The following is a 25,230-nucleotide window of genomic DNA, read 5'->3' on the forward strand; positions in this document are numbered from 1 at the left end:
TCCGTGTCTTCTCTCAACCTTTGCTTCCAGCAGTATCAAATCGGTTTCCTGTTATACGCACGTTCAAATAGTACCTAAATGGTCACCCTCAACCTACTTCTTACAGTAGGTCTGAAATGACAACTATTATATCCAGTACTCCCCGTAATGATGTACAAGCTCACCACCCTCTGGAAACTGGCTGGTATCACCCCACCACCATCTCCTCCTTCTCAGTCACAAACCACTACATTGTATGATGGGAACTGCATTTATTTGTGTTCTAGTGCTAGGACTTAAGAATGTATACACCACACAAAAAGGACAGAACACGCACGCCAATTTTGGAATTCAAGCAAAACGACTCCAGTAAAGCCATCTGTTGCTGCTCCTTTGACATACCTTTCTATCTCCTTACTTAAGTTTTGATATATTCTAGTAAAAATACAGACCTTTCTCTCTCAACATTTGACACAGCAGTCATTCACTCATGCCTACTAAGTAATATGATCTGTCATTCTCTGAAAAAATGTATTTATGCATTTAAAAGGCTGTTAATAGTTACTACTCTGAAACTGGTGTAGGGAAAAAGTCTAGATAATTACACCTGTATTAAGTCAGTGGAGATATATATTTATATTATAGCAGCAAAAATAAACACCCTGAGTGCAGAACTCAAGAGAAACATGAACAGTAAATGAATTTATTTCCATGAATGAAGTAAAATACTGATCTCCAGTCAGTTTATTTTACCGCCCAACCCCCTTTTATTAATTCCGACCATTTAAATAACATACTAAATGTGGTACAAGGTTTTCGCATACTTGGTTGTATGTATACAGAGAAGCCCCCATAGGAGCTAAAGGGGCCAGGTGTAACCCTTGACATTTACACCCAGCCCCATAGAATGTGCGGACAGACAGACAGAAGGTTCCGGGTCGTGGACAAGACGGTTATGTACACAGGGTGTGTGAGTCACGAGCGTTAAAAGTTGATGGCTTTGCCGAAGGAGGCGGCAAGGTTGGCTTCTCTGAAGGCCTCCGACACAGTCTGGAAAAAGATGGAGGCGGGGGGGGGGGTTAAGAGGAGAATCGTCATGTAAAGTAACGTATGGTTTCATTAGCAGACACTTATCCAAACAGACATTAAAAGGGGTGGGGGATATAAACCAGATTGATCTGCATGTTCTACCACTGACCTATACCCATCCCATGCTCCTACAAATATCCCCGTGTGTTTGTGTGCCGAGTACATGTTACTGTGTGCCCGAGTATGTGTGTGTACAGCAGCCGCTTCTGGTGCACGTCAAAAGTCGACACTCACGGGATGGGCGTGACACACTCTGGCGATATCCTCGCAGGACGCTCCGTACTCCATGGCCAGGGCAGCCTCGTTGATGATCTCTCCCGCCCCCTGGAGGAAAACCAAAACGGTCAAGCAGAGCTAATCATCCCAATCTTCAATGGCCAACCAGCTCAAAAGCTGATCACGGCTTAGCGGCGACGAGGTGGCTCAAGGGCAACTCGGATCGGCCGTTTAGCCACGTAGCCCATTTGCCTCTGTCAGGAACTTCACGAGTCAGCGGTTGACAGGCTAACGGATGCTACGAGGCGGATGAGAGAGGGCCAGTGGTGAGGAGAGACTCACGGTGCCGACGATGTGAGCTCCCAGCATTCTGTCCGTCTCCTTGTGTCCCAGGATCTTCACCAGGCCGTCCGTGTCGGCGTTCGTCTTCGCTCTGCTGTTGGCAGCGAAGGGGAACTTGCCCACCTTGTATGGGATGCCCTGGGAGGCAGAGGGGGAAGCAATTGAGAAGGTTTGTTTTAGTTTTTTATCCAACGGTTTCTATATTGAAAGGTTTGACAAAACACATTTGGCTTTCTTTGGGTGTGTGCAAATACCAAACACCCTGTAGTAGTCGCCATACTTCTAGGATTTTAAACCTGGGCAGTGCACGCACACACAAACACACACACCTCTTCTTTGAGCTGCTCCTCCGTCTTGCCCACCCAGGCCACCTCAGGGTGTGTGTAGATGACGGAGGGGACGCAGTTGTAGTCGATGTGCACGGCGCCCCCGGCCATGCCCTCCACGCAGATGATGCCCTCGTCCTCGGCCTTGTGGGCCAGCATGGGCCCGGCCACCACGTCGCCGATGGCATAGATGCTGGAGACGGGAGATGGCGGGAGGTTTGGAGGGGACAAAAGGAACCGATCGGGTCAATGAAGGCAGTGGCCCAAGAGAAGGGTTCATTTGAAAAAAAGGGTTGATGGTTAGAGAGAGACGGTGTAGTGGGAAAGGCAGAGGAATGCAGAGGGTGATCGTGTATTGCATTGAGGGAGCAGGAATGGACCGTGAAAGGCAAGGGGCTACCTGGGTACTTTGGTCTGGAAGCGGTTGTTGATGGGGACGCGGCCTCTGTTGTCCAGCTCGAGGCCCACGTTCTCCAGGCCCAGGTTCTCCGTGAAGGGCCGTCTGCCGACGCACACCATCAGCACGTCGCACGTCAGAGTCTCGCTCTTCCCGCCGGCCGCAGCCTCCACCCTGGAAGAGGTCAGAACTAGTCAGAACCAGGTCAGAACAGTGAGGTATGCTCCTAGTTATCTGCCTTTCCTAAAACCTTGAACATCGGTATGATGACCTCATGGATTCCTACCTAGGAAAGATTTCTCACACACACACACACACACACACGCTGCATTTGCGCACACACACACCCGCCCTCTTTCCCTCTCCCTGACCCCGCCCCATACTTACGCCACATCGATCTTGCCGTCAGGCCTTCTGGTGGCCCCCATCACCTTGGTGCTTAGCTTGAACTTCATGCCCTGCTTCTGCAGGATGCGCTGGAAGTTCTTGGACATCTCCATGTCGATGCCCATGCCACCTACGTGGCCCAGGAACTCCACCGCCGTCACATGAGAGCCCAGACGATGCCACACTGACCCCTAGAGGACAGGAGAAGAGGTTGGCTTTGACCGGAGCATGCACATTCATGCCTGTAGAAGCTTTCGTTTCCATTTAAGTCTACTAGTTTGATTCAACAAGTAAGCATTTATTGAAATGGGTTGAAAACCAGCTGATCAGATCAAAAAGCAGGTGTGTGTGTGTGTGTGTATAGATGCATCACTCACCAGCTCCACGCCGATGACTCCAGCTCCAATGACAATGAGTTTTTCGGGAACCTTATTCAGAGACAGCGCTCCAGTAGAAGACACCACGGTCTCCTCGTCGATCTGGGGAAGGCGTCAGGAGAAAGACACGTTCAACAAAACTCACGTATGCAATCACCCCATCTGCTCTGCATCCTAACCCCCAGGACATGGAAACATACAGTCATCCTCACTTTGGGAGAACCCAAGGAGTGGCTTTTACTGGCGGAAGGTTAAACCCATGTGTGTGACATCCAGCCGTAATGTATTCAATACGCCATGTCTTTATGTAGCAGAAGTTTTCTCCAAAGGGGTGGGGGGGGGGGGTATGAGCTCTTATTTCTGTACCACTGAGCTACACTCATCCCAACAAGTAAAAGCAGAGAAGAACGTTCTAGAACCGAGCTTTACAGGGCGTACCTCGATGCCAGGGAAAGGTGTGACCTCAGAGCCTGTGGCGATGAGAATGTTCTTGGTGTTGATAATCTGCTCACTGCCGTCTGCCGCCGTGGCGGTCACCTGGTTCTTGCCCGTGATCTTGCCAAAGCCGTTAACGTGAGTCACCTGATTTGGATAATACAATAAAAATAAAAAAAATGTAAGGTTCTAATTTCTCAAAACAAAACCCAAGCAGGAAGTGCATACTTCAATTTAATGAAAATATTTTAAATGAGAGCTTAGAACATTTTCCATATATTTATATAATGTATTTATATTGTATATTCAGATATTTGTTGACAACTTTAATATGTATATTTGCACAAATACTTTTGATTGGGAAGTGCATCCAAATTCTCCATATCCCTGCCTATATGGGACACTATGACAAACGGTCCCAATTCATCATGAGGATACTTCCATTGCTGCTTATTCAGAGATGTCATGGGTTAGGGAGACCTCACCTTATTCTGTTTGAATAAATGTGCAATGCCTCCCGTCAGTGCTTTGACAGCCCCACTCTTCTGTGACATCATCTTCTCCAGGTTTAACGTAATCCCTGTGACTATTCAGACATTCGATAACGTGTTAATTTCTACAGTCACAAAATCTTGCCACTGCTGTAAACAAATGACCTATGCATTGCTCTCCAGTGTAAATTATGTGTTAATATACGTGTTATACAGAGGTGATATCGTATCTGTGTTCCTTACTTTCAATGCCCCGATTTTCAAAGTCTTTCCCCATGGCCTGGTGGTACAGGTAGGAGTTGTTCAGAAGAGCCTGAAAAGGATCAAATATTGAACTATAATACAATACAATCAGTGACCTATGCCCTTTTTCAAAGCTTTCTCTTGGAAGTCACTTTGGATAAAAGCGTTTGCTAAATGAATAAATGTAAATGTACAACAAGGATCATGCAAAAATGTATCTGGAGTAGAAAAAATGGCTACCTTCGACGGGATACAGCCGACATTCAAGCATGTGCCACCAAGAGTCGCATTCTTCTCCACACAGACTGTCTGTGGAAAAGAGAGGAAATAATGTTGATAACTGGAATATGAACTACTATTTAAACTATCAAACTGAGAAATCTTTGCTGATACTCCATACACCAGCCTGGGCTATTTGTACACTATTGAGTTCTATACCACTGGCTACCGAGGTGAGATATACAAATAAATTCAGGACAAGCATGGTTGCATAATGTACAATAATCAACTAATTTAGCACTTTTAACCAAAATGAACATGGGGGGGAGAGAGAGAGAGAGTTGAACCTACAATTAATTTGAAGTGCTCTACAACTGAGCTAATCCTATACCCATGCCCTAATGTTACCTTAAAGCCGAGCTGGGCTGATTTAATAGCAGCTACATATCCACCAGGACCAGAACCCACCACTGTGACATCAGCATCAACTGAAGGGGAATAAAACACATTTATTAGTCTGACATAATAACAGAAATGAGCTACTTCACCTTGCGAGTCCAATGAATCTAGTTAAGTTCTCTCCAATAAAGGTATTTAGAGCTAAGTGTCCATACTTTTGTTCCTGCCCAGCACACACCCTAATTCCATAATCAAGAGTCTGATAATAGGAGGGATAGAAATCAGTTGAGCTCGTGCAGGGTCCTCTGCCAACCTGTTCAACATGGACTGAAAAGCTCACAGGTCAAATTGTATTCCTATATAGAAAGGTAACTAGCTAGAAATTTGCTGTCTTGCTCACTCGTATAATTTGCTGATACTTTAACTGTACCCTGGCGTGATGAATGTTGGCTTACTTTGTGCTTTGTCAGCGTATGTTCTGACGGAGAGGACCGACGCTCCATGCAGTTTGCAGGGAAGGTGCTGGCCTCGCTTCAGGTTCAAAGAGAGAACAGAAATTAGGAAACACTGACTGTTGACAACTGTTCTGACTTCTACCCAGGTACAATTACCAAGTTAAATGGCAATCCGCCATGCTAACTAACGTCTATATAAGCTACAATGCATTACTCTTGATTAACGTATCAAGCATTGGTGAAGACCAAAATAGATTTAACGTCCAAGTAAACAAGCTCGTGTGCTTGACAGTTCATTGCTCGCTGTTTGTGAGGAGTTAGCCAGTTAGCAAAGTTAGGCAAGTATGGTGTTACTCCGCTCTTGGCTAACATAGGCTACCAGTCTGCATGTTAAGATAATTCATAGATAATGGTGTCAAGTCAATATTTACTTTTATCGCCGGCTATCTTACTTGCAAAAGGTTTGGCTAGTAGCTTATGTATGCTAGGTTTTGAGAGGTAGCAGCTAGTTAGCTATCATTTAGCTAGCAAGGCCTGGGTGGACTGCAAGGGAAATCTGGCCCTGAAAATATACTTTGTAAACCCTGGAACTATCCATGTCTATTCCTGACAACTTGTTCTTGTGAGTGATGCATTTTTTCCCCTTACCGTTGCCAAAGTGCGATATAACTGATTCCAACTCTGCATTTTGTCTGTGTCCCTTTACAAGCTGCGTAACCTACAGCAGGCGGATCATCCAAGGACTATTTGCATTGCGCACGCGCATTACCAATCCCGGAAACTCAAACGATGTCGCATCCCTATGATGTAAGGCTAATTTCCAAGTTACCCAACAAGAACACGTAGGCCGACACTTAATTCAAATATATTTTGAGTAATGTTATAGAGGCAAGTCCTAAATGATCAAAACAAGCCTGGTTGAATTCCGTCAGGTGACTGTCAAATGATCAACTCACTAACTCTCCCCCTGCCCATTCTAGTGACATCCCACACAGTGTGACACTGGCTTGCCTATCTAATGGCTCCTGCAGCGCCCCAGTAGGATAAGGGCTGCATCGCATACCAAAACAGTCACTTTTGCTGGCCTAGGATGTTTGAAAAGAAGTAGGCCTAGTCTAGTTTGCTGATGCTGTGATCTATTGCTTCATCAAAGATGCGTACCATGTTAGAGAGTGAAAGAGAGGAAGCGAGAAATGCATCTCAATCGCATCTCTCACTAGTTAATTATATATTTTTTGTTAATGCAGTTATCAGTTTCTGGGCATATTGTGTGTATGTCCTCAGTTAACCTTGGGGTGTAATGTGCTAAATCTACCACTAGGCGGCAGCGCTAATATCATTATAAAAGTAGGCCCTATACATGTCAAATTATTTACAACTTTCACATGCACTTTAGTTACTATATTGAAATACATGAGATGAAGCTTAGCAAAGTTTTGTTCAAAGCATGAACTCTATATTTAATACAGGGTTATGATAAGGATAGAAGAACAGAACAGGGACTTACAAGTACTTAAACACTTTGTGTTGGGATTTGATTTTGTGCAAATCCACTTTATTGTTGGATTCCATGGTGCTGCTGTGAACCGGACAGTTTCTGCCTGAACTCACCAATTGTGCGTCTAGAAAAGAGTCCAACCAGGGGCTTGCTGACTGGACCTGAATGGGCCCCAGGGAGCATGATAGGGGCTGCATCTCATACCAAAACATGTCCTTGTCTGGTTCCCTTTGCACATCTGAGATCAATAACTAGAAGAAATAGACTGGACCTTAGGTGGTGTGCGACAACTCCTCTACACTTCACTATATGATTTTCTTGAGGGAGAAAGGAAAGTGGTTGAATGAGGCTTTGCAGAACACGATGTAGTCATGAACTTCCCCAACTCAGATGAACCCACCATGGAACTTTCTGACTGAAAGACATTCTAGCTGCATGCGTGTGTTTAATTGAAAATGCTGAAGTGTTGTTGTCATGGATACCCAAACCAGAATATGTAATAGAGTATATTTTTCTACCCTGGAGTATATTCTACCCTCAATCGCAGTGAACAAAGAATTAATCGAACATAATTTCTATAGTATTAGTTTTGTTTAGTACAAGGTTTTTATGTATACAGCGTCTGGGAAGATGGTGTCCTTACATGGCCTTTAATTGTACTTTGTCAAAATGACCACTAGAGGACAGTACTTGAATCAAGGTAAATCCCTAATATCTTGTGCTACTGAAGAATTGAGTACACACCAAAGTACAGAGTTTATTATTCATCATTTCTCATGCTGATTCAATGCTTTTCTTCTTATTTTTAAACATGTTTACAAAGGGTTTGTGTATGCATATATGAACATACACACATTTACAAATATTTATTGGCTTATTTGTTATAAATGTAACCGGGGATTGTCAACACAAATCTGAAGAACGACAGTCAATTGATGTGTAATGGATGTTGTCGTTTTTTACAATTCACTATTGCATTTTGCCATAACTTTGTGAAATGATCTCCTTGCACAGATGGAGGTCAAATAACACAAAGACAGTGTAAACACACCACTTCACATTTGTTTTTCAGTATCCCTTCGCAAAAGTATTAAATAATGCAGGAGTTTGGTTTCAAAAAGTCATGAATTTTTCAACACCAACTGGTATTAGTGTAATAGTCATAATTAGTTTGTACAGTAAGAGTAACTCTCAAGGTGAGAATCCTCTGAGAAACAAATTATACCTGCGCGTAACATAAACAAGACAGAGTGAACTGGTTTTGAGATAAGTTCAACTAAGTCCTACCTAATTTTTAAGCCTGGCACCCTGAGAGATAATAAAACATTGTGGAAGTATATTTTTTGGTGTCCCATTTAACTTGTGAAACAGAAGGTGTTGAAAAATACTTTAGATCTGCAGACAAATACAATTTCAAGGCATCACTGGGACCCTCAAAAACATGCCTGAAAGCACAGAAAAGACTGCTTTCAAAGTCAATAGTATTCATTTGAAGAGGCAGCTTTCATGTCTTGTCTCAAGTCCTTTTACTTGCTCAACCCAAAGAAAAAAACAGCCACAGAGACTTAAATGAAAGCCCACTTCCAACTTAACATGAGCAAAGTAAGCCTTCTGAAAGCAAGGCGTCCATTTAGTGACTGGCTGCCTGAATCTCCCAGCTTCGTTACACTACAGGCCTTGGAATTAGACAAAAGGCTGTCCTTTCTCTGGTGAGGAATAACAGTGAAAGAGACAGAAAGGGGGGGGGGGTTCTGCCCCCCCCACAAAAAAGAGGGGTCTGGCTTTTGATTCGCAATGCAAAACCGCCCCGCGCAGATGTACGGGGCAAGAGGATTAGGCCTTGGGTGTGTGTCACGTACAGCGATCTCTCCTTTTTACCCTTCTCCAACAACTCCCCCCCGCCACCATTGTGGCCGGACAGCCTAAGGGTGGTAAGCTGCCGGCTTCGCCAATGGGGCCCGTTGTACACCGTGACAATGCTCTTGCACCCTCCCAGCCTTTTTTGACGCTCTTCTCCCCCACATCCCCACCTCTCGTATCCAACACCACCATCTCCTCAAGGCCAGACAGAGGATGTGATAGGGAAGCTGGTTGTTGTTGGTTTGGTGGTGGTTGTCGTGTTGGGGGCGCTGAGGGCAACAATGGAAGGTGTTTGTGCACAAGGCAGAGGGGGACAGAGTTGGTTGTAAGTATGGAGGGGCGAGGTGATAAACACTGGTTTGAGGATTCATCACCTTGACCTTGCTTGTAATTGTTGAATATAACCATGAACAGACGCTGTTGTGTTTACTTCTTTGCAACTTACACTCTCACTCAACTCCCTAAACTCCAAATTATACAGAGTGGAAGAGGGTTCAAAAGAGAGAGAAAAAGTGCATATTCCAGCCGGTGCATTGTGGGAAGGAATGCCATTGAATTTGGCTGTTTTTTTATGCGCCTGGCTCTTTTGTATCAGGGGTTAAGGAAGTCTATTGTGAGAGCAGACACCCTGAGAAAGAGGGAGTTTGGGGCTGTTGTGCACTCCATGCTTCTACTCATGAGCTCTCTGAATGAGTGAATGCCATCGGAAGCGGCCAACCCAACCTGTGGACAATGCAAGTGGGCAACTTTGAAGATGAACAACAATTAAAAATACAGCTTCACTGTATTAATTATGCATTCATGCTTTTGTTTTGGTCTTTGGGAGGGTCGTTTGGGAGAAAAGGGAGAATTGTGAGATGTGTTTTCTTCTTCTTCAGTTTCTATTCAACATGTTACAGAAGGAGAGAGGATAGATACAGTATAACAAGAGAATGGATGAATAGGTGCCATATGCAGAACTTTAGTTTATGTAAATCCATCCTATATGTGTGTGCATGTTTTCTTAACTCTTGTGTTATCTTCGGGTCATTCTGACCCATCAGTCATTGTGACCCACCGTTGTATTGCGACAACTTTACCGCATACAAAAACAAAGTGAAGCATTTTCTTTTAACCGGTGGGCTGTCTCAGACCCCCCACATTGCGAAGGTTAAAAGAAAATTATTTTTATTTGTTTTTGTATTGGGTAAAATTGGGTAAACACAACGATGGTTCATTATGAACCCTTGGGTCATGTGACCTGAAGGCAGCACAAGGGTTAAACATATCCATGGGAATTGGCCTCACGTGCATGTGTGTGTGTGCTGTCAGTGAGAATGGACAGAGCATACATAACAAGGCTGCATTTGCATTGTAAAAAGTAGCTAATGACTTTGCACTTCAAGACACGCCTCCTTTAGTCTCTCATCATTAGTCTAGCAAACTCCGAACTTTTGGGCCTCACTCTCCTCTCGGACCATCTCTCTCACTTACTGGGTTGCTAGGAAACTCTTAGTGGCTGCTTAGTGTTTTCTCTCTGGACTTGCCTGGCTCCCCTTTTGCTCAATTGCAGACAGCGTACATGAAAGCCGACCAGCTTTCTTAACACTGTGTAAGCAGTTTGGAGTCAGTGTGGATTTTTTGGTCGCTGGCAGTGTCCTGGTGGCCCTGTTGTGCTTTAAGTAGCAAGCAAACATTTCTTTGAATCTGTCTGGTGTGAAAGTTTAAGAGAATCCAGTCTACACAGTCGTTGAGTTAGATAATCAATCTAATTAGGACGTCTGTATTTTTCCTTAAAGTATGCTCCAACTAGCTTTATGAGTGAATGAGTTGCATTTAAACCTGTTTACTTGGTGAAACCAGCTACAAAACAGTAATCGACTCCCCTGACACTGTTTTTAAGAGTTGTTGGTTAGCACTTTCACCCAAACAAAGTCGATCTGATTATTTAGAAACAAGGACAACCTCTCTGCTCCCACCTCAATCTGTTTCCAACCACTTCACAGGAGAAATGTGACACTAAATGACAAATAGCTGCTCTCTTTTGTATGTTCAAGACCCTGTTCCACCTACCCCACATTTTTTGTTGTTTAGCAGACACTTCTGTCCGAATGAGTCCACCTCCAAGTCTTTCCCTCTTTCCTTCATCAGGAGTGGTTTCTAATCTGACATACCTGGATGGGCATCAGCTAAGTCTAAAACACACTACCCTGTCTCAATCTAGTCACTGTGAGATTAGGAAGTGGGGGGAAAGGGTTAGGAGCATTCTGAATATGGCCCAGATACCACTGTCATTAACTAGGCCCCATTTGTCACCAACAGCAAAACTAGCATCAATCAATATTCCCTAATTAGCAGCAGTCATTATGCCTGAGGTGTATGCAATGAACATGATTAGGGCTACAAGCTCTTTTTATTAGTACAGGAGAAGAACAATGTGAGGTCTGACACACATTGGTGTCAGGAACTCTATTTCTGTTCATGCTCTCAACTTAGTCAACAAGTACCCATCTTCCAATCCAGTACCGTGTTGAAGCAACATTGCAATCAGCTTTAGCCAAAGCAATGAGTTGAAATACTATCTTCTCCTTTCTCATTCGATGAAAGCAGACATCAAATCTAATGTGCAACAAACAGAGAGACAGAAAGAAAAAAGCACACTATCAGAGAAAAGAAAGTCCTTGATGACATATTGTGCTCATGGCCTATTCTATAAATTTGACTGTTTGTGTTCCAAGAACATTCCCTTGAGTTTGAATGCTGAGCTGCTGATGTGTGTGTCAGTGGTTGTCCGTGTGTTGTAGTATAAAGGCACATATGTTTCAAATTGAAGTGAGAGTGAGCATGAATGGCAACTCATTAGAGGCGTGAGTGACTGTGTGAATGAGAGACACCAAATGTGTGTGAGTGTCTGAGCAATACGAGCAGACAGTTTTGTGTGGGACCAAACCTGAATGCCAGTTCAATTGTAGGGACTCAACAAATTCCATGAAGGTGATCTGCGACAGGACCTTGCGTGTCCTAAAAACACTTCTATTTGTTCATTTTCTCTGTGTGTGTGTGTGTGTGTATGTGGGTGTGTCTGTGTGTGTGCGTGTACAAATGTGTTTTTTGCACATCGTCTGTCCCTGAACAGGCGCCTAGAGTGGCACAGACAAGAGAGGGACGGCCATGTCAACAAGGTCCAGTTGAGAGACTGCTTACTGGCCCTCTCTTCTCTTGTCTATGGACTTGGGGGAACCTAGGCGTGTGTGTTTTTGAGTGACTGTGTGCATTTTCTGGACTCAGAAAACCTGTGTATCTGTGTGTGTGTGTGTGTGTGTGCAACAGCAGGGGGTATGTCAGTACCCTAGTGTGTGTGTGTGTGTGTGTGTGTGCGCGCATGTGTGTGCGTTTGTGCGTATGTGAGGCAGAGAGTGGACCCAAAGAACCTGATGTCATTCTGAGTCCCTTTTGATTTAAACCCCTCCATTGGAGTGGCTGAAGGAGCATTTTGTTCTGGTGTGGTATGCAGAAAGCTCTCCACCACCCTGGCCTCCACTCCCAGGCCTTGAACCTGGTGAGCAGAACGGAGGGACTCACAAATCACACAAAGACCACCATAAAAACAGTTAATCTTCATAAAGACTCAACGGTTACCATGGCTTACAACTCATTTGGGCCTATCATGCAACAAAAAAAACATAGCAGTCTGAAGAATATGGACTTTATGTTTGCTATGTCAATACATTGTTATTTAAAGGTCAGTTAGAAAGGGGATATGTAAATATGTTGTTATTGCTATATGAGAAAGCACCTAGAAGCAAATTGCTGTGAATTATTTATGACTTATGAGGAAACATGGGTTATTACTCAGGGCCCACTAATGAGGCCTTAATTGCTTAATGTTGGCCTACATTTCCAGCCTAGGGTGAAAAGGGGAAGACAATTACAAAAAATACAATTTAAAAATCCTAAAACAATCTTTTACATTTTTGGTCCATCCAGTTAATACCTCTACCACTCAAGTCCACAACCATGACCACCAAATCCAAATGATTGGTGTGTGTTGCTGGCTAACTGAATGATCAGTACGTAATTATAGTTTTCATGATACATAGTGATAACCTATTTAAGACTTAAAATCCCTTTTTTTGTATCAGCAGCAAATGTTGGTTTCCATGCAGAAAGTGAACAATTCTACTTCCACATGCTTGCCCCTACCGACTCACTTATGGTTTGGAAGACTCTGAGCAATTGAGATGCATTAGCCTACTGTATGTCAAACGTGGTCTATACCATGGTCACCAGCAGCCAAACACATTCCTCAGTCACAGTCAAGGCTAACTGCCATCAACAATGACAAGTCATCGATCTATGGTGTTACTGGTTGGCCTAGTGGGTTATTGGCACTTGGGTTTTTTGTCAATAATGATACTAGTGTCATGCTCTTTCCTTCTGATGTGATGGAAAACATTACAGGGTAGTGTCTGTGTAGGTCAAATTATGTGTGGATGTATGGGCATGTATGTGTGAGTCTGTGTGTGTTGGGGGGGGGGGGGGCATATGTGTGTGGGCTTGTAAAACAAGGGGCAGGGGGAGTAAATGTTAAACCCTCTCTGTAATTTGCAATGTGACCTCGTTACCTTAATCCCCACAGAGACTACATTAGGAAGCAGGCGATAACACATAATAACAGAAAAGACCTGTGTAACTGTGTCATGTATAGAGCAAAAGGCAGAGGAATCACTATTATAGTAGCATTTACCAACACATATGCTGAGTAGTTACAACATGTTGACATTTAAATAAACAGTGAATAACCTTTGAATAAATAAATCAGAATCAGAAATATCAGAAAGATCAGAATATATATACCAGTAGTATTTCAGCGGTTAAAGACAAACCATTATTCTGACTGAAAATCCGTTGGTGGTTCTTTAGTAGTTGATAATGATTGGTAATAACTGAGGGGCAGACTAATATTAATAGTTGTGAGTGTGGTGATTATTACATAGAAAAACTCCAAACCTTCCCTCAGTTTGACCCAGGGGCAGTTGATTGGCTGCTGTAGCACATCCTGTGAACTGATTGGACCATACACAGCAACCTTGGCAGCAACACAGCACATCCAAATTCCTATTAGATCGTCGGACAGCTAAATCTGGGGCATGAGGATGCTGGATTTGGCCAGGTCTGTCCCCAAAATGGCCCCCACCACCCAGCCAATATCTTCCTTTCATCTCTGCCCTGTGTCCCTTTAGTTTACAGGCGTTCTCAACTACTCTCATTCACATTCACTTTTTTAAATGATTACACATAAATTTGAACTATATATATTTTTAATATTTAATATGTTATATTTACATTCAATTTATTTGGCATGGAGTACATTTGATGTTATTTTTGTGTGCTTACTTAATCATTGATGCCCTCCACCACTCAAGAGTTTAAATGATTGAGAGCACAGATTTATTAGACAATAAAATGTGCATATATGACATATTATCTAGTTTATCTGATGCCCTGGAAAACTGAACAGACACTACAAATGTTCCTTTATTTGAGTTATTTCTCGATTATACTAGTTTACCAGCACTGTGAGAGTGAGAAAACATACAACAAAGCACATCTTCTCACTCTGATGAGTTTATATCATATCAAGTTCCTTTCTTGTATTGATTTACTGATGGACACCCAGTGTCTCTCTACCCACTCGCCCCAAAACTCAATGACAATCAAGGGCAATTTTCCACTCCAAGAAATGTGTATAGTTTGAAAATGAATGTTTCCTTTCCTGGGTGGTATTTTCCTAGGGAAAAGTAGCTTTTTCAGATGTCTGTACTGTTGGCTTGCAGCACTAGCTCCTGGAGCATTGCTTGAGATTATTTTGAGGAGAGAGAACGAAAATATTCTCAGAAGGGGGGTCATGGAAGGGCCCAGACATGAAGTTTCAGTTCAACTCCTTCAGATTTAAAGTTGTGTAGTACTCAGAGTTGCCCTAAGTATTATAGGAGCTTCTTGAGAGAAACACACACACACACATACACCACACACACAATGGGAGCTCTATGGGTATAAAAGTAATTTTATTAGGCCCTCTGGAAACATGTGAGGAACAAGTGTGAAGCTGCTTCTGCATGAATTAAAGATAATCCTGAACAAATTATGCAAATACATTCTCAGGGTATGAGGGTTTGTGTGTGTGTGTTGGGGGGGGGGGGGGGGGGGGGGGGGGCGGTTCACGGTAGTACCTTATTGAACTTGAAAATACCCCAAATGGGTAAAACCCCAAGCAAAAAAAACTTGCTTGGGACATGTTCTTTTTTTGTGGATGTTTAGTCTTTTTATCTGAGGGGGAGAAGATAAAATAAAGAAGTTCCAAAAAGGGTTTTGCTTTTGCCTTATTTTATGTGGTCTTTCAGCTCTAATGTCTTGTATATCGTCTATGAAAGTCGACCAACAATTGAGTAGTCTTAACTTCACGTGATAATGCTTAAGTATAAGTGGCCTCAGAGTTCAGTGTCAGTTGTGAATGACGCAGTCAACACCCCACCCCTCCCCATCCTCAAAAGAGATTGTTAGCCATTTTGTTGAGACACACAAGCCTTAAATTATACCCCCCTCCACTTTAACTGATGTTCCCATATCACAACTACCATACACACACGCACGCATACACACTCTCACACACACATCATGCACTTGTCCCACATTCCCTAACAGAATTGTGCTTTCAGGGTCACTGGTGATGTGCTTGTCTCCATTTCACCAGAGTTTAACCCACTCCTCGAAGTCAAAAGGTCATTATCTTAAACCCCCCTTCTCACAAAAAGTAGTCCTCCCCCCAAATAGTCCTCAATTATGCTCTGTAATGGCACCATATAGCTCCTTCCTTCTTTCCCTTCACAAAATGTTGTAGGCTGTACCTACGAATCAAGTGCAAGTGATTTTTTGTTTTCACGTATACAAATAATTCCACAAGCTCTGATAACTGATTCAATTTGTGTTTTACAGTTATCAGAAAATTGCAAACATAAAGTAGCCTATCACTTTTTAAAATATTATTTTTTAAACATTTGTTAACTTGTAAAAGTAAACATGTGACACAGCGACTGAATTTGAGCTAGTCTTTCACTTATTGCTTACGTGAACCTTTTTTCCCCTCATCTCGTGCGATGTTATGGTCTATGGGAGGCGCGCGATCTCCTCAAACATTGCCCCTCTCATTCACCGACCGCCCGTCACTCTCTGAAAAGCACCAGCCGCATCGGAGATACCTTGAAATAGATGCGTTGGGAGAAACGAATACAAGGGCGATACCAATTAAACCAGAATGAATCAAATGTGAAACCCTAAGACTAATCGGGAGTACCTTTCCCAACAACCGTACACGTTCTTTAAGTCTCGTATCATCTAATATTTACGAAGTAAAAAAAACAACAAAAAACATGGAAACATTTACTTCAAGACGCATTACTTTACTGGCACTTCTACTGGTCTGTCAATTAGGTAAAGACACTTACTTTTTCATTCCATTAATGACAAAATATGCTTTGGCTGTGTTTTTGTGTACCGTTTCATTATATGCTATGGCTCAATTATTAGAGCTGTGTGCTGTTAACACAGCTCTGATAATTACTCCAACAGCTACAGCTCTGGAACTGTGGGCTGTGCGCTTGAAGATTCTTGTTTATGAAAAAGGCGACCATTTCATACATATTTTTTTGTTGTTGTGACGGGTTAGGCTATATATAGCATTATTATTGGGATTCACTCATTGACGAATTGTCTTCTTTCGGTGCAAAATTCAGGTTAAAACTGGTGCGTCACGCGCTATTGGTCTAGAGAGCACTGCTAGCAGAACTAACTTTAGGATTTACAGTAACTATATCATGTTTTTAGTTTATCAGTTCTGACGTAGGCTATTGTATTAACATAAGACAGTCGTTAATTCCAATAGGCGAAGTTCAATTGTGAAGCTTGCATACACTTATCAGGTGAAGCAACGTCATCTTTGTCTTGAAATTAATATGTTCTCACCAGTCGAGATTCGCCTATCTATTTGGTCCGTCACGTCCAACTGAACCTGTCAAGCATGAAAAGATGGTTTCGCCACGGTAGTCTGACTGTTATTAGTAAATCAAGCGCTCTTTTTTTGGCAAGGGGCCTTGCAGTGTTTAGTTGAATGGTGCTACTTTTATGAATAGTTTGATCGCCTCAAAATGCTTGGAAACTACCAGTTGAGGCTAACGTTTAGGTTTTTATTGTAAAACATGATGTCTTCCTATTAGCTAAAACAGGTTTTATTGTCTACTATAGTCTTAGGAGTTCTAAAGGTCTTAATGTCTTGAGATATCACACTCACGTTTCACACAATTTTCAGTTGTTTTGTTTGTATTGTCATTCAAATTAAAGAATGCAGAAACTGGACTAGGTTATCAGTATGCTGCTGTACCACACGGTCAGATGACAATACAGCTGAATACTTTAATCAACAATTTATGTATATTCTGTCAGTACTAAGTGAAAAAAGTTTATTCTTTTTAATTCTTCCAGTTGGCCTGCTCCTCTGCTTTACTGTGGCTTTCACTGTGTGAAAGTGCCAAGGAGGAGACCAAGGATATGCTTGGTTTAATCTTTTGGGAAAGTTGCAAGACAAAGAAAGCTGGCGAAAGCCAGTTTGCTTAAAAGACGGGAAGCTTCTTTTGTAACTGGGCTTGTGAGCTGGGAAATAAAATGGGTTGGTACCTGCTCAATGCCTCACCACATGTACCCCTGCCACCCCCTCCTCCCCGCCACCACCACCACTACTTCCCTTACTCTCTTCCCATCCCTTCTTTTTTTGCCCTCCTTTTCAGCTAGGGTCTTTAAATGAGGCTTTGATGAAACGAGGAGCACAAAGGATGTGCCCGTTTGCTGGAGATGGATAGGGCAGCAGAGGAATGGATGGTTGGGAAAAAAAAGACACACGGGTGAAGTGAATGCCACACAGGCTCCATTGCCATCTGTCCTTCTAACAAGACAGGACATTTTTCAATGGGCATCGCCAACCTTGCCCTCTTCTGTCTCTGTGTGCAGAGGAAGTCCCTAGTCCTGTTGTTATGGAGCAGGGAGGTTTGTGGCAGATGGTCGTCATACTTTGTCAGTCAGTCGGGTGCGGGGTTTGTCAGTGGGGGTTCTGCGGGACCCTCCCCTTCCTCTCACTTCTTGTGACGTCCACCTGTGATTGGATGGTGTTACATTCTGGTATAACCGCCACTCATAAGATAGCGGAACCAGTACATAAAAAAAAACAAAACATTTCTTCTCAGAGTTATAGCATCTCCTGGTAGTTTGCCTGCTCAGTGACGCTTTCATACACTTGAGACCACACATCACATTTTGCTTAATCAGTTTATTTGCATAATCTAGTGAAACAATTGCAGTAAATGGGTCAAACTAGCTTTAGTTTTAGAATGACTTATCTGCACAACATGGATACCATTGTGACCAGCAGTACATTTGGTTTTGCTGAGGCATGATTTTTGTCATTTTTGTCCCCATCTGTGTCGTGCTTCCTGTCTTCCTCTCTCTCTAAACGCTTGTCTTTTTTCCTCCTGTGTCCTCTTCTTTATTGACCAAGTCTTTTTCTCTCTCTCTTTCTGTCTGTCTCTCCCTCTCTTTCTCCCTCTGTGTCTCTCTTTGCCTCACTTTGCCCCTCTATTTTTCTGTCAAATCCCCCCCCCCTCTCTCTCTGTCTCTGTCTATGAAGGAGCTGTATGACCCCCTAGCCAGACCGGCTTGGCATAGACTTTCTTAGCCACCCCCTGGTTGCTGGTAAAAAGCATAGCAGATTTCCAATCGGTGGCAGCGGGAGTATTTGATGACCAGATTAGTCGGTATTAGGCTCAACAGCATTCATTCAAGCATGCACAGGGGCCACACTGAATCCTCCAAGCTGGCCCTCTTTCTACAGCAGCAGCAGCTGAATAGGGCTGGGCTGACAGGGGGAGACATCCAGCTAACGCCTGGGGCTGCAGCTCCTCTCCCTTGTCCTCCACCCCAACTCTGCACCCTCTGCGAATTATGCTGTCAGAAGGAAGATTTGTTTGTGAGAGTGGGATTGATGTGTGTTGGTGGGTGGTGGTGGTGGGGGTGTAGCAGCGAAGTAAGATGTGTCTGAGTACGCAGCAACAAGGAGGGTGGGGGGGGGGTAAGTGACTATGTGCGTGACATCAGACATAGAGTCGGTTTGTAGCCGGGATGGCGCAGGCAGTGCCTGGTGGTCGGCAGGACGCTCTCATGCTGTGTCTGGAGGGGAAGTGTGAGAGCGCAACGAGTCACGACCGGCATGAAACTGTCACGGCAACACACTAGTGGGCTGGCTCCCGGCCCACCCCTGACCCCTCTGCATCCACCCCACCCACGGCAAACCACTAAAAGAGCTATGGAGAGGTTGAGCAGCACTTCTGTTGTCATTAGTCTTGTGTCAGTCTTTTTCTACCTCCCCCCCCACATTTTTCATCCACAAAGTCTTCATTTCTCTTTACATTCCCTCCCTGCACTCTCTTTTTACAGTTCCATCAGATTTTTTCAACCCACTGTCCCTCCCCACGCGTCTCACTCTTAATCTCACCATAAATTGTTCTCATTCTCCCCTTTTCAGGCTCTCTGCTCATCTGCTTCCTCCAACCTCAGCCTCTACCCCCTTACCTATTATTCTTCTCCTCATTTGTCTCTCTCTTTGGGGGAGGGGGGGGGGGTCTCTCTTGGTTAGCCAACCATCTCGTCTGGCGTGACAACCAGGCACTGCTGGTTTCCTCTGCCTGGCATGCTGCCAGCCTGGTCCTCTTCCCAACTCTGGACGGCTGTTATTGGATGACGGAGCAGATCCGGGTGGCCCATCGTGCCCTTGATAAAGGGTTGCTCACACCGTGAGCCCATTGAAGAGCACAAGACTTCCCTAGAGTGGCTGGTAGAGAGCTATACAATTCCTCTCTCTCTCTCTCTCTCGTTTTCTCTCTCTCGTTTTCTCTCTCTTCAACTGCCTGTTAGTGTGTGGTCTCTCTTAACTGTGCTCGATATCGATGGCCCTTGTCTGAGGACATTGAATCTGAAATCTCAAAGTGACAAAGGAAAAAGGCCCGGTGAGCTTATGTGAGGATTGCAATTGGTAAGGGTGCTTTTTCGTTATTGGATTTTGAGGACACTTCCCATTTCTTTTTCTCCATTCATCGCTCATCTTGTGATACAATTATCAAGGGTCTGTTAGAGGTGGAATATCTCGATTCTACAGTCTAGTCTGGTAATTAATGTCTTATCCTAGCCATAAAATATGTCCCCCGACCAAGCGGTTTCCTAGACATCCATTTTTAATCCCAAATATATAATGGTAAAAAACGTTTATATAATTCCCCTCTCTACATTGTACACCTTGTGCATCACCAACAATGGGCAGGTTTGTAAAAATATAAACTTAATGCCTTGTTTGTTTCATGTTTTCCCTTATTGATGGGCGTTCAGCTAGGTACAGCACTCATGAGACAATCACCCTGAAATCTAATGATACATTTCCCCTTTCAGTGTGCCCATTCTTTGCCCATTGGCCGACTGGCACAGGACAAGAGTGGATGGTGGCAGCTGGTCTCAGCTGGTGGGGGGTACCAGACAGCGGGTGTCCAGTGCTAATGCAGCCCCAGCCCCAGGGGTCCAGCCCCATGCTTGGGTAAATCTGGAGTAGCCTTTAAACCATCCAACTACTCTCATCTAGTCACGATAGATAGCCAAGAATATGAAGATTTCACTTAGAAGATGTTTTTGACCCTGTACATTTTGAATGGGTGTATTAAGACAAATTGCTCAGTCAGCATGAGGTTTTCTTACAGTCCCGTCTTGTCATCAATTTTTCACAGTCTGAAAAATAAGACCCTGAGACTTGTCAACTTCAGACTTCCAGAATCAATTCAGTATGAGAGCTTGATATCTGTTCCCCGAGAAGTGTGTCAAGGTTAGTCAAGAACAATGCTCTCCTGTAGAACCAGAACCCCCATCCTCCTTCCATCAGTTTTCAAGCCCCCACCCATTCCCAGATCCTGTTCATTTTCAATTAGGTTATCCCTCAAAATAGACTTACTCCCTGAGGCAATATTACGATGAAATGTCTGATTGTTAATGAGTTTTTAATAGTGCCAACACACACCTGGATGGACTTACAAGGGACAACCAGATTAGATAAACGCAGGTGAAAAAACAATTAGCATTAAGTTCACCAGGGAGGACTTGTCAAGTTTGCTCAGATACAAAGGTTAAGGAAGTATGCAATTAGCGGCATACCAGTGTAGCTCGGACCATAATAACAAACAAATCAACCTTGAAAGACGATGATATTGAAAGAAGGAAGACAGGCTGTAGGAAGGCCCAGAGAGAGACTAGAAAAGGGCTAGCAGATCAAAAGCTTGGAGGGACAAGCAGAACATGACAGTCCTCCTTGCACCACTGGTCACCTGTGTCAGCCCATGTCAACTGTGGGGAGGGGGGACTCTGGGAGAGGGTGTTGCTGGAACACAGTCACGCTTGGCTGAGGCAGGCAGCATCCTGCTAGACCTCCCTCTGTGTCTGCAGCATGTGAGGGGGTGGCAAGGGATGCAATCCAATCTCATCCTATTTGAAAAAGCATTGTATTTGTATGTGAGAGACCTTTCAGCGATCGACAGGAGGAATCTTAGGTTTCTTAAAGTGGGTTTAAGTTACATTTGAATTGGTTATTTTGACAAGTATAACATTAGTAATCTCTTTGTCCTAAAATGGTGTACGATGGGCAATTATGTAGTGATGATTGTCGTTGGAAAAGATAAGGCGAAAATCCTTTTAAAGTACTTGTTAGAGGTACTGTATGCATGTATATGTGACCTTGTTACTTGTTACTGAACCTTGTCTTTAAACATCTGGCATTGATGTGGTTTGTCACTCTTCAGTTTTGTTTATTCCTATCCTTGGACGACATTGGGCATAATCTGTGTGCTCTATTAGATTAGGCCCACATCTACATGAAGCCAAAACAAAATGTTGTCCCATGTTCAGAACGAATCCTTTATGCATGTGGAAATCTGGTTAAAATGATTTGCCACAGTTGTGGGAAGCCGACTCTTTGATGAAGTGAGACAGCCGCTTCAACGGTTCATCCCATTGTCATGTGCTTTGATGGAACAGGAAACACAATTTCTGGTGTCAATGGTTATTTATCATGCTCCGATTTTAATGACATGGCGGGTTTGCAGGATGTGTGTGTATCTATGTAAGTATGCACATACATGGATGTAAACATTTGTTAGAAAGTAAAGTTTATATCATATGTGCCCACTCAATGAGATGTTTTTCAACCTAAACATATCAGAGGAGATTAAGATGATAACTTTTATCATTTTAATCTGGTTACCTTTTAACCCTTCAGATGGATGTCAGGACAGTGACTGTCTCAGTCTGCAGTCCACTGCTCAGCCAATAATATTCTCAAGAAAAGACAGAGATGGTCCTGATAATGGTGTTCCGGATGGCTCACAGACAGTCCTTCACACAGTCCTGTATGTCATTCCAGGCGCTCGCTCACACACACAACCACACACGCATGCACACACACAGATCGGATCTTCTCAATTAGAATACGGAGTGCTATCATGTTCAAACCCCGCTTAGCATTTAGATACCGTCAATGAATGAGCCTGTGTACTCCTGTGTACACTGAGGAAGATCGTGTCAATGTTCAGTCTCTGTCTCATGGTGAGCACAGTCCAGATGTCACAATGATGACTCTCTCTCCCACCCTCTATCATTACTCGATACGTTCTATTGAAATGACAGAAAAACAAAATAGGTGCAAGTAGGCAGATTCTTTTGTTTTAAGTTTCAAGTGTGGTGGGTGTGGACTTCTGAGAAGAAGCTGTGTTCTGTGTCTGGATTTTTTCTTAGTGGGGTTAGTTTGCCTTAGGAAGACATTTTGTGTAATTTGAATGAGATTTACTGTGGATTTAGTAGGAAAAAAAACTCAGTTTCCCTTTGTATTTATATCCCCAGGGATGTTCATATAGTAGAGCCCACCACACTAAAGATATTTTACAGTGCTTTTAAATGTGTTTGCCCATGAACCAGACTCTATACATCAGTGTTTATGTTCTGTTTCGTCCTCTTTAGGGTGTATAATGGTTGGGTAAAAAAAAAAAAAAGTTTCCCTAAATCGTGATGACAAATCCATCTTCTTTTGATCCCGCCCAATCTTTCTCTTTCTCTAAACAACTAGGTCAGTACAAGCGTCTTGTTTAAAACCTCCCAAATCCCACTCTAAATGTTTAGCAATGCTTGGCGGAGGAAGCACTGACCGAATAAAAAAAAAACAACAGACTTTTCCATCCTTCACAGGAAGCACCCACTGATGTTACTGTGAGCTGGTCTAAGTGGTAGCTGCTTGAAATGGGACAACCGAAAGATAGCATGTGTGCACACTTTGGGAAGAAAAGGAGAAAACGGGTACACGGGGCGATCATAGCTGTTCTCTCTTTTAGACCGTCTGGAAAAGGAAACGCACTCAATCTGTGACCATGGCAATGTTGTCAGTGTCCAGGGGAAGTCACTTTGGCTGGTGGCCGTATGGGGTTCCTCTTGTTTTCTTGGGACTTTGAAGCCACGTTTCTTGCATGCTGATTTGAACCACGAGAGCAGCCATAGTGGGAAATGACCAGCCAGTGTTCTGACCTCTACCTCTCCTCATTGTCATGCAGTTCGGTTGAAACGTTTTCCAAAACGTTGAAATGACTCATCAGACGGACTGTCTAAACAAACATGGCCTGTCCGTCTGGCTGCGTGTTTTGGTCCGAGTCCAGGAGGGTGGCGATGGAAACCTTAAACGGCCAGATGCATTACTCATCCTCAATCAGGGAGACTCTCTCCCTGGGTGTATCATTATGCTGAATCGACTATTGTACACGTGTCTACGCATCCAGCACTCACCCGCAATCACAGTGGTGTTCTCCTTTATCCTCTCTCTACCACACTTGCATGAAATGAACGCACGCTCCCTCTCGCACGCATCGGCACACACTAGCACACACGCACTGAGCCTTGCTGTCTCATCACCCTGATAGATAGGACCTGGTGGAGGACAAAAAGACTGGAAGCAAAAATGGCAATTAAAAGTGAGAACTCGCGACGTAACTCCCTCCCGCTCTCATTTCACACATCCCCTCTCCCTCCCTCGTCTTTGGCACACACACGGTGTGGTGTCCCCATGCCACCCGGACACTCTCCAGGCCCACTCTAACTGGGCACAATCAGAGGGAGTGCCAACCTCGATGGGGCGCCAGCATGCCAGTCTCACAACATGCGCCCACGAAGACGCACAAAAGCAACTGACCCAACTCATGGGTGACAGGAGACCTGTGATATTTCCACTCGTCTTCATCCACAACCTCAATGAAAAGCAGTCTCATTAATGCAGCTACGCGTGCTACCATTGGGTATACTAACAGCCTTGGTAGAGTTGGCAGTGGGGCTTCAGATAATACTTAAGCAGGTTTTATTTTTTTATTTTTTAAGAAGTCAGTCAGTGATTTACCACAGGTGATTTAAAGGAAAAGAACATTCAAATCAGAATCTGCAGAGTTTAATCCCAGACTACATCCTCTCTGTTTTCTGTCCCGGCGGTTGTCTGATGTCTCTGTGTGAAGTGGGGTTTTCATTTATCTAATTTCTGTGGTCCTGGGAAGCATCTCTGGGGACAAGGTCCCTTAGGTCCTTACCTTCATACTCTGTCTGCACCCGTGTTAAACAGCCACAGTAGATCAGGAAGAGGTTTATGTTTTTATTTTATTGTAGATGATTGTTGTACTGGCTCATTGTCAAGGAATATATGGATTCGATTGTTGTTCTGTTGTTGTCACAACAGTTTCACGATTTCATTTGTGGTTGAGTCAAATTTTTGTTGAATGATTAATGTAAATATGTGTGCTAGATATATACTATATGCACAAGCATCGTGGATTAAATTACTTAGCAACATGGATAGTATGTGTACAACTTCTGTGCTTTCAATGTAAATGATGAGATATTGGATTGAAGAATAATTAGCATTAGTCTTGTATGTACAGCACATTGTGACAATCTAGCATCATTGTAAGGCCATAAATACATATTGTTTAGCTTTCTTCTTTTTTTTCTTCTTAAAACCCTTTTTACGCATTAGGGTGTAGGTCCCCATTGGTTAGGCTATGGGAACATTTTAATGTGGAAGATCTTCCATTCCCCTTTGGAGATGTAGCCTTGTGGTAAGTGTCCAGCTGTTCATCCACATTAACAGCTTAGGCTGTGGACAAAGCCATTCACACAGCTAATAACTGTGGCACATTAGAGATCTCGGATCAGCAGCTGGACACACACACACAAACTTCCTTGGGAGGACCATCTTTCCTGCTTTTTTTCAATATAGCAAAATGCCACATTGTCTTTCTCAGTCTTTGGTAATCCCTTTTGAGTTGATGCCGGCCGTTGTTGGTTTGGGTGGCATCGCTCCATAGGGGATTTTCAACCTC

At 43.5% G+C, this 25,230-nt stretch overlaps 2 protein-coding genes across 2 annotated transcripts in view; one reads left to right on the forward strand and one right to left on the reverse strand.

The window, feature by feature from the left end:
* Nucleotides 1-668: 668 nt before the first annotated feature.
* On the reverse strand, nt 669-6,319 carry dldh (dihydrolipoamide dehydrogenase). The gene is made up of 14 exons (XM_067233906.1): nt 6,004-6,319; nt 5,356-5,431; nt 4,910-4,989; nt 4,523-4,591; nt 4,283-4,352; nt 4,034-4,134; nt 3,552-3,695; nt 3,114-3,215; nt 2,737-2,927; nt 2,353-2,523; nt 1,956-2,145; nt 1,627-1,764; nt 1,303-1,392; nt 669-1,029 (listed from the first exon to the last, which is right to left on the reverse strand). The coding sequence occupies exons 1-14, from the start codon at nt 6,040-6,042 to the stop codon at nt 964-966; spliced, it is 1,527 nt and encodes a 508-aa protein (XP_067090007.1). The 5' UTR covers nt 6,043-6,319; the 3' UTR covers nt 669-963.
* A 9,803-nt stretch (nt 6,320-16,122) lies between these two features.
* The window catches only part of ptprz1a (protein tyrosine phosphatase receptor type Z1a), a 44,834-nt gene continuing 35,726 nt past the window's right edge, over nt 16,123-25,230 (forward strand). Inside the window, exon 1 of the mRNA XM_067234217.1 lies at nt 16,123-16,183. Within this exon, the coding sequence (XP_067090318.1) occupies nt 16,123-16,183 (61 nt within the window). The remainder of the gene's footprint in view (nt 16,184-25,230) is intronic.

This window comes from Osmerus mordax, chromosome 4, assembly GCF_038355195.1.
Source record: "Osmerus mordax isolate fOsmMor3 chromosome 4, fOsmMor3.pri, whole genome shotgun sequence".
Lineage (NCBI taxonomy): Eukaryota > Metazoa > Chordata > Actinopteri > Osmeriformes > Osmeridae > Osmerus > Osmerus mordax.